This window comes from Corvus hawaiiensis, chromosome 5 (assembly GCF_020740725.1).
Source record: "Corvus hawaiiensis isolate bCorHaw1 chromosome 5, bCorHaw1.pri.cur, whole genome shotgun sequence".
NCBI lineage: Eukaryota > Metazoa > Chordata > Aves > Passeriformes > Corvidae > Corvus > Corvus hawaiiensis.
The window spans coordinates 59,365,583-59,373,877 of record NC_063217.1 but is presented as its reverse complement, the minus strand read 5'-3'; the positions used below and the strand labels follow the sequence as shown (position 1 = coordinate 59,373,877).

The window sequence follows — 8,295 nt, the reverse complement described above, 5'->3', positions numbered from 1 at the left end:
CCAAGATATCTGTACTTCCAAAGCCTGTGCGTAAAATCCCCTTGGTCCAGCTGCATGTCCATACACATACTGCTTGCAATGCAACAGGTATCTTTTCAATATGGATGTCTTAATTTTCTGTCCAGGAAACCCCCTTCCAAACTTCCCATTCCAAAAATAATAGCAGTGTTCAGTCACATTTTATGAAAGCATCTTAGAATTTATATAAATAAAACTAGGGTACATTTCAAAGAATATATAAAATGCTGGCGTTTTGCTTTTACTGCAAAGATCAAAGAGCCGATTAAAATTAAAATTTCATGAACTTTAAATTATGCATTTAGTCATAAAAAAATATTAAAACAAAAAAAATTTAAAGCAGCAGGTGTACCTTATATAGTAAGATAAAGTTTAATATATTTTATTAGCTTAAGGGACACAGAATAACTATCTAATCAGAACTTCAGGCATGCATTTACATAAATATATTAAATTAAGAAAAGCAATTATACACTTAAACATCCTTTTGTCTAAAAAAAATCATTAAATCCACAGATTAACAATAAATCCAACTCTATGTATTTATCACTTCCAGATACAACTGTTCCATTTCTCAGATATTACACAAATACATTTGTTAGAATTTATATGCATTATACATATATTATATATTACATAATAGTGTGTATACATACATGGTGTTCAATAATATAATAATAATTTGTAGTTTTTATAGCACTTTTCATTTGAAGAGCTCAAAGCGCTTTACAAAGATTGATTTCAGTAATTTTTGGATGGAGAGTGGAGGCACAAAGACACAATTATTTCAGGTTATATAGAATTTGTGACAGACAGCGACTGAATTCTCTTGTTGTGAACTTCAGTCCTGCTGTCTCCCTAAAACGAAATGCACATATAGCATATGGAGTCTATGTAGGTAGACTTGCAAAGACTTGTAAGGTCTCGAAGCAAGAAAGCACTTAATTATATTAATAATGTTAAGCACATGACTTCAGTGTGGCTCATATGCTTAAAATTACTTGTGTGCTCCCAGCTAGATTGGTGCCTGTATATGCTTACTAGTATAATTCAGTTTCTAGAAGATACTTAAGCCTAGTCTGAGTGATATTTTCTGAGCTATTTTCCCACATTTCAAATGTACATACAGTACCTGACAGCTACTATGAAATAAAACTTGCTGAACAGGGGAATGTCACAACACTAATGTTCTCAAGTGACAGAAGTTTGTTATTTCCTTTGCTGCTTGGCTCCCATTACAATCTAATTGTTCTCAAAGGGGAATTGAAGATTTAATTCTGCAGTATATTTTTTGGGAGACAGCTAATAGCATTTCTGGAAAATTCACAGGGTAGGGTTACTGCTTCTGGTACTAATGGAGACCACTACAAGCTACATCTGGTGACTTAATACCAGATGGTTTCTGCTCTCAGCATATCTTGGTATGAATTAAGTTCAGTCTGCACACCCATTTTGACTGCCTAGAACATTTTCTTTTTAGCAGCTCCTCCTAGGAACATTCAGAAAATGGGGTTGTTTGTTACTGCCTTGTGATGCAAAACACCCTTTTGTCCTACTGGAAAATGTATCCTACATAAAAAAACCCCTGTCTCCAAACCAGCCAACTCTCTCTGCCTTCTTTCCAAGAATACTGGGAGCACACCATTGTGTATATTCACATGCTTTAGCTGATGCTGCCTTCCTGAAATTTCCTGGGAATTAAAGTAGTTTTTCATTTAAAATATTTTTTACTTCTTTATTTCATTGCAAAAGGAAAATAAATAGGAAAATCTTATAAACCATAAAAGGAACTTTAAGATATGATACACTGGACCCTCTTGGTAATGTATAGCACATGGAAAGTTGGTTTTTATCGGTAGAAATAAAACTCTTCTCCAGTAATGCAGCTTGCTGTCTGTACAATAATGCCTGACAATTTTGTTTATGGAAGCCTGTCTGTGTGCTGTAAACAGTAGGTAAAGACACACATTATTTGCATATAACCCAGAATACTAAATGTTTGTGAATGTCTGTAGCATGGAATGATCACTAAACTATACCTTTTCAGTACTGAGAGCTCAGGGAAGCAGGTGAGTCACTCGGCTTTCACATCAGCTGATTGCTGGACACATTTGAAGAAGTATCAAGAAGTCAGGCAGATTTTGTGTAAATGCTGGCAATACCTATAAGGAAAGCCAGGAGGAGTGGATATGCTCTGTAGGGCTTTCTGCAGGGCTGGATCTGCAGTCTTATTCCACAAAACATTGGCCTAATGACTGCAGATGCAGACACGGAGAGGTCATGTGTGCACTGATGTCTGAAGTTAAGATCTTCTGCCAGCTAAGTGGATATCTTTTAAGGACTTAATCCTGTAGCTAATGAAGTCAATAGGAGATTATCAATTGACATCAATGGACTTGGAGTCAGGGCCTCAAAGATTAAAGTAATCCTGTACTAAGCTTTCAGGTGGCTGCTGCTGTTTCACACCTATATCCCCAAAAAGTACGTGCCTTATTTCACTGAATTTCTCTGTGGTTGAAAAGAAAAATCTTTTCAGCAAAACAGTCTTAAATTTTTTTCAGTATTTCCAAAACATTTTGTCCTGAAACTACTTAGGGAAATATATATTAATCACTTTTTTTGTAGCCAGAATCCAGATTATTTGGTACAAATTTTCTGCAAATTTGAGTTGGAATTAATTTAAAGGGTTGGCTGCATTTTTTATGAGAATGTTACTTTTTCTTTTTTAATTGACAAAATATTAGTGAATTTTTAATATTGCAAAATGGAAATAATTAGTTTTTATTTACCACTTAGCTTTTTTCTGTTTTTTTTTCTAAGATGAAGGACAGCTTTTAAGTTGGATAGAAGATCAAAATGGTATAATTCCTAATTAAACTGATACACAGATACTCTAAAGGATAGTAAATTAAAATGCATGAATTTCTTTTAAAGAATATACACAATTAAGGAAAAATTAGCAGAACAGGGTGCCGTTGGACTTGCTTTTTCCATGTAGAACTAATCTTATAAATGCCTATTTCATGAATGCAATTAGAATTACATGTATGAACACTCATTTTCACTGTAGTGCGACTTTGCACCTGTGAAATTACTTGTTCATATTTTCAGCATCTCCATTTTGCATAATTTTATAGGAAAAGGTACTTGTTTCTCAACCCAAATTAGAGAAAATGTGTACAGAAAAGCTACATTTCATCATGTCAGGAATATCATTCTGCTTTTCAGTTAAGCCATCTGATCCCTGGCTTGCAATGGGTAACTTTCTGATAAACACAGTGACTGAAGTGATTTCTGCCTTCCTTCAGCTTCAGTCTGTCTGTGCCTGAGCTGTGTGAGGCTGGTACTCCTGAACTGTAAATGCCCAGCTAAGACACAGTGCTAGAAGTCACTATAAAACAACAAAATTCTGTGGAATGACCAAAAGATAAAGGCCTCAGCCAGCTGGGAAGCTTTTTTGATGCGCACATCTGTGAGGCAGTTTCAAAAATAAAAAGCACCTACAGCAACCAGGAATTGTTGATGTTTACTGTGGGTCTAGAAAGGAAGGAGCTTCAAAACCAAATGTGGACAAGTGAATGAAAGAAGGAGATAAACAGAGGTGTCATGTCAGTGATACAGAATTTATACTCTTATTTATACCTAACTTACACTTCTTTTGCATGAAATAGAATAACGTGTGAGGATTTAAAGGTAAAAAGGGTTTGGATCTGTGTCCCTGAGTGTTAACAAAAGAAATTTATTCCCAGAGGGGGAGGCTTTGAGTTAGTATTTCTTATTGGGCACAGTAGAAAAATGAGTTTACTGTTTTTCTGAAATGGAGTGAAACGATTTGGAGCCGATTTTGCATAACATCTTTTTGTCTCCCTGTTTATCTATGGAGTAAAGATGTTTTTCCTTATACTCCAGTAATATGCCTTTTTCTGATCAATGGCATACAAAAAGAGAAAGATGAGTTTTCTGTCCCAAAATAATAACGCAGGGGTTTAAAACTAGCAGGCATCAGGGAGAGTCATGCTTCTTGCAACAGGTACGTTTGTTCTCCTTTAGCAGCAGAAAGGCTGAAAGAATGCTTGAAATGTACAATGTGTGGGGAACAGAGAGGCAGTATCTTGAATAAAGGAAGAAATGAATGGAATAAAAGATTAGGAGGGAGAGACACAGAGACAGAGACAACGTGAACACATACATAAAATCCCTTCTGGAGGCCCTTATCTAATTGCCTCATTTATCTAGTTTCATTTATAAGCTCAGTTTTATTCTGGGACACTCTCGGAGGTTGTGTGAGAATGGCTGCAGAATGACCTAACTGGCAACAGGCTTTCTACAGACCCTTTTTTTTTTTTTTTTTTTTTTTTTTGTATGCCAATTCTCAGGGCAATTACTGCAGTTGCCCTTTTTATATCAGCATCTTGGGTGGCTAGGCCTGGGGTTTGCTCACTCTTTTTAATAGAATAATTTCTTTTGATAAATAAGCAGCTAGGATTTTTTGTGTCTTTTTTTTTTTATGAGAATACTTCTTTTCCACTGGGACTTCCTATGTACATGTGGGCTTAATGCAGATGCCTGCTTTCACACAATATAAAAGATGGTTTAAAAGTGAATCAAAACAGTTTCACAAGCTATCTCCCCTCTCCCTCTAACCTTCACTTAGATTATATCTTAGTTTTGAAGTTTTTATGGAATGACTCAGAGCAGAAATTTTTTTAAAAATAAACAAACTAGAATTTTGCTTAAATTTGGAAGGTGATTTTCTGGGTGCAGCACAGTTGATGTGAGTTTTTGCTGTTGATTTGAATGAGGCCTGGATTTAATTCTTAGCTCTTACTGGAGTTTTATTTTCAGATTTCCCTATTAAATTAACTGTCTTTATTATTAAGATCAGAACTCTAAGATCATTGTTTTCTGTCCTCTGCATGACTATGGCATATATATTATTGTGAATCTTCAATGTAGGTGCCATCTGTGGCATTTCTTAAGGAACTAAGCAGTGAGAAAAGAACTATCACATCTCCCCAGCTGGTTTTTGAAAATAACATGTCACAGTGGAGTTAAAGTTGGGTTTATTTTTAAATATATTTAATCTAAGAAAGTGTTAAAGATGTTATCTCTGTCAGATATTTAAACGTTGCTAAAATACTTCAGCGACTTTCTTGCTTTGCTGATTATGAAGAGTGTAATAAAACCGTGCTATGTGACAGATTTAGACAGCTGGCTCATTCATGAGAAGTTCACATTTTTGTCACCCACGTTGAATAAGGAAAGATTAGATGCTAAGGTCAATTTACAAAAATGGTTGTCAGGACATTTTTTAATTGTAAAACTTTTTGTGATGGAATTCAGGGAAAAGACTAAAGGCAGAAAGCAGCGGAGACAAAGAGCTGCTATTAACCTACAGATGCTACCACAGGGTTCATTTTAAGATTGGTCACACTGCTTAGCCAATGAAGTGTTCGTGTGACTATAAGGGACCACCCTTTTCTGGGGTGAGAGGGCAATTTGGTCTTCATGCTCATTTAATCCCAAGATGTCTCTCAATGGACTGTCAGTTGAATCTACATTGTGCAAAATTATGCATGCACTTTTTAATGCAGACCATTGTTCTCTGAGCACTTAACCAAGATTTCTCAACCAATTTCCATTTGGCATGAGGTCACTCGAAACCCAGGCAAACATATATGGAAGGCAAATGTAATCATCTGTTCCTCAGAGCTGGAATGTGTGAGACACAGAAATGCAAGTATTGGTTATGCTGTAATTTCACATTGAATACTCAGTAAATGAAGACTGACAAATTTCTATCAGAGAAAATTCACTGTATGTTGCTGCCCTGGAGAGATGATTTTATTACTGGATTTTACATGGCGAAAAAGACTTTTAGATCTGCTTGGCTAAAGTGTTGTCAATTGTTGATGCATGAGCAGCTGCTTCTAAGGACCACAGGATGTGCACACTGTGGCTGCTCTGCTTTCTTTTCTCAGGCAAGATTTTATAAAAGCTGCAGTAGGTAGTTTGCAGGTAGTGCAAAGGAAACCTGATAGTTGGTAAGTAGTGAACAAAGAAACTGCCAGTAGAGCTGAAGATAAGAGGGCACCAGTTCTGCACCTACATCTAATTAATTAATTCCTTAGAAAACCTGACTACAGCATGTACACCACATTTATTGATGCATTTACAAAGACTCAGCTTTCTGTTAGCTCTCCAAGGAACATTTAGAACTGCATTTGGCAAGAACTGCTGTAGGTGTTGTACAAGTGACACCACACACAGTCAGCACGTGCTCGTGTGTGCTCTCGCCCCGGGACATTCCGTTCAGTGTGGCATCAGCAGAGCCTGCCCGTGTATAACCTCTTACACTGTCCTGCTACAGTGAAAATCACTTTATGGACACTTCTAACACATGCTGGAATTTTATTATGGTTGGTGGATGTTTGCTTTTTTCCTCATCCAGCATAAATGAATACAAGTTGACACAAGGGTACATTTCTAGATTAGATCCACAACACATTAAAGTGTGTGTGTGTGTTTGCTCTCTCTTTCCCCGTCTTTCCAATTGAGTTGGTGAAAATGTAACTTTAGTATTTTACAGGACATGGTAAAGCTGTCTCATCTAGGTGATGTCTACATTATAAAAATAAAATAAAATAATATAAATATGCAACATGAACCCAGTGCCCATCGTTAAATAAAATATATGATAAAAAGCAGACCTTCTAGGATGACTGGTTTTGAAATATGCGAATATAATTTAATTATTAAACACTTGAAACAATCTTGATATTAAGCTGCAATAACCAGATTTTTGCATCTATGCTAGATAAAGAAATAACATTCTGTAATAGAGTTACATTGATGAAAGTGAAGGTTACAGTCTTACAATGAATTGCCTAGATAGGAATGCATTAAGCAGTTCTGAAATATTGTCTCATGATGGAGTTCAGTTTACCTTAGAAACTGTTACAACTGGATTTTATTAAGTCCAGCAGTTTATACAGCAGTGTTTGGAAACTGCTTTCTCACTGCTATAGTCAGATAGGTGCAGGAATGAGATTTCTGGGATGTCAAAGAAGCCATTAAGACATCAGGAAAGTCCTTTGACGAAAATGTGTTTTACAGTGGAATTGCTTCGTAAACTATTTCTCATGAAGAAATAAATATTAAAAAAGATTCCACTCTCTGCAAAGCCGTGATAGCGGCTGCGTGTGTATGTGTGCACATATTGGATACCGGGACGTCTGCGGAGACGCGCAGGAATATTTACACACATACGAGGGATTTTCTGCACATTTGCGGAAATTACACTTAAATTAATAAAGTAAATCAAATCACCGGTGTTTGTTGCAGGATAACAGTCTTTCAAAAATGACAGGATTCAAAACAAATGCCCGTTGAAAGTGGAGTTTCCAAATAGTCCCAGAAACTATACAATGTAGCTGGTTAGATCCAGCAAATAGGATGTCATGTCTAGGATCTGATCAAGAATACCTGCCCTTGTCACTCTTCGGATGTTTCTATCCACTTGTTCACACTGGGGGCCGAGATAGCCTTTTTTACATAAGCATTTATTGGGCCTTACACAGACACCTCCATGTCGACAGGCTGGGTCACATTTTGCTGTGGGTGAAAAAACAGCGATTTTCCAATTTGTTTAGAACATCACAAACCAAAAAAGATACAGTACACATTCATTTAGAGCTTTTCTAACCTTGCCGTGATAAAGCATATAAATTAAAAACAACATAGGTTGAAATATTGAGTGTTGAAAGCATATTTTTCAAAATTTTAGAATATTAGAGAGAGGAAGTAATTTTGTATGTCTGAGAGGATGTCACCCAGGAAAGACTGATAAACTCAAATAACAGACTTTTTGAAAATGTTCAATTCCCATATTCCGGCTTCATTTAGAATCTCAGGCAAACTCCTTTGTATACTCAGAGTTACGCACTACTTTGCCTTAGCAAAGCAGACTACACCTGACCAGATGCACTCCTTTGGCTCTCGAATCACTTAATGTGGGGACCAAAATTGAATTGTTTTTACAGAAAAGAGAGCCAGAGTATTTTTTCAACCATTTTTATCAGTTATATAAGTTTCAAAGTTTTCTCTCTCTTTAGAAGATGCCAGTTTATCTATAGAGTTCTAGGTTATCAGCTTGCTTCAGTTTCTCAAATAGAGCTCCTATTTTAAACTGTAGCCATTGTTAGCAAAATTAATAATAACTTTAGTTGTGGAAGTATTGTCTTCTGGGGTAGTCACAGCACCTTGATAAATATCATA

At 36.1% G+C, this 8,295-nt stretch overlaps 1 protein-coding gene across 1 annotated transcript in view; it reads right to left on the bottom strand.

Moving 5' to 3' along the window:
* Positions 1–384: 384 nt before the first annotated feature.
* The window catches only part of LOC125326327 (hedgehog interacting protein), a 75,464-nt gene continuing 67,553 nt past the window's right edge, over positions 385–8,295 (bottom strand). Inside the window, exon 13 of the mRNA XM_048304486.1 lies at positions 385–7,632. Within this exon, the coding sequence (XP_048160443.1) occupies positions 7,439–7,632 (194 nt within the window). The 3' untranslated portion in view covers positions 385–7,438. The remainder of the gene's footprint in view (positions 7,633–8,295) is intronic.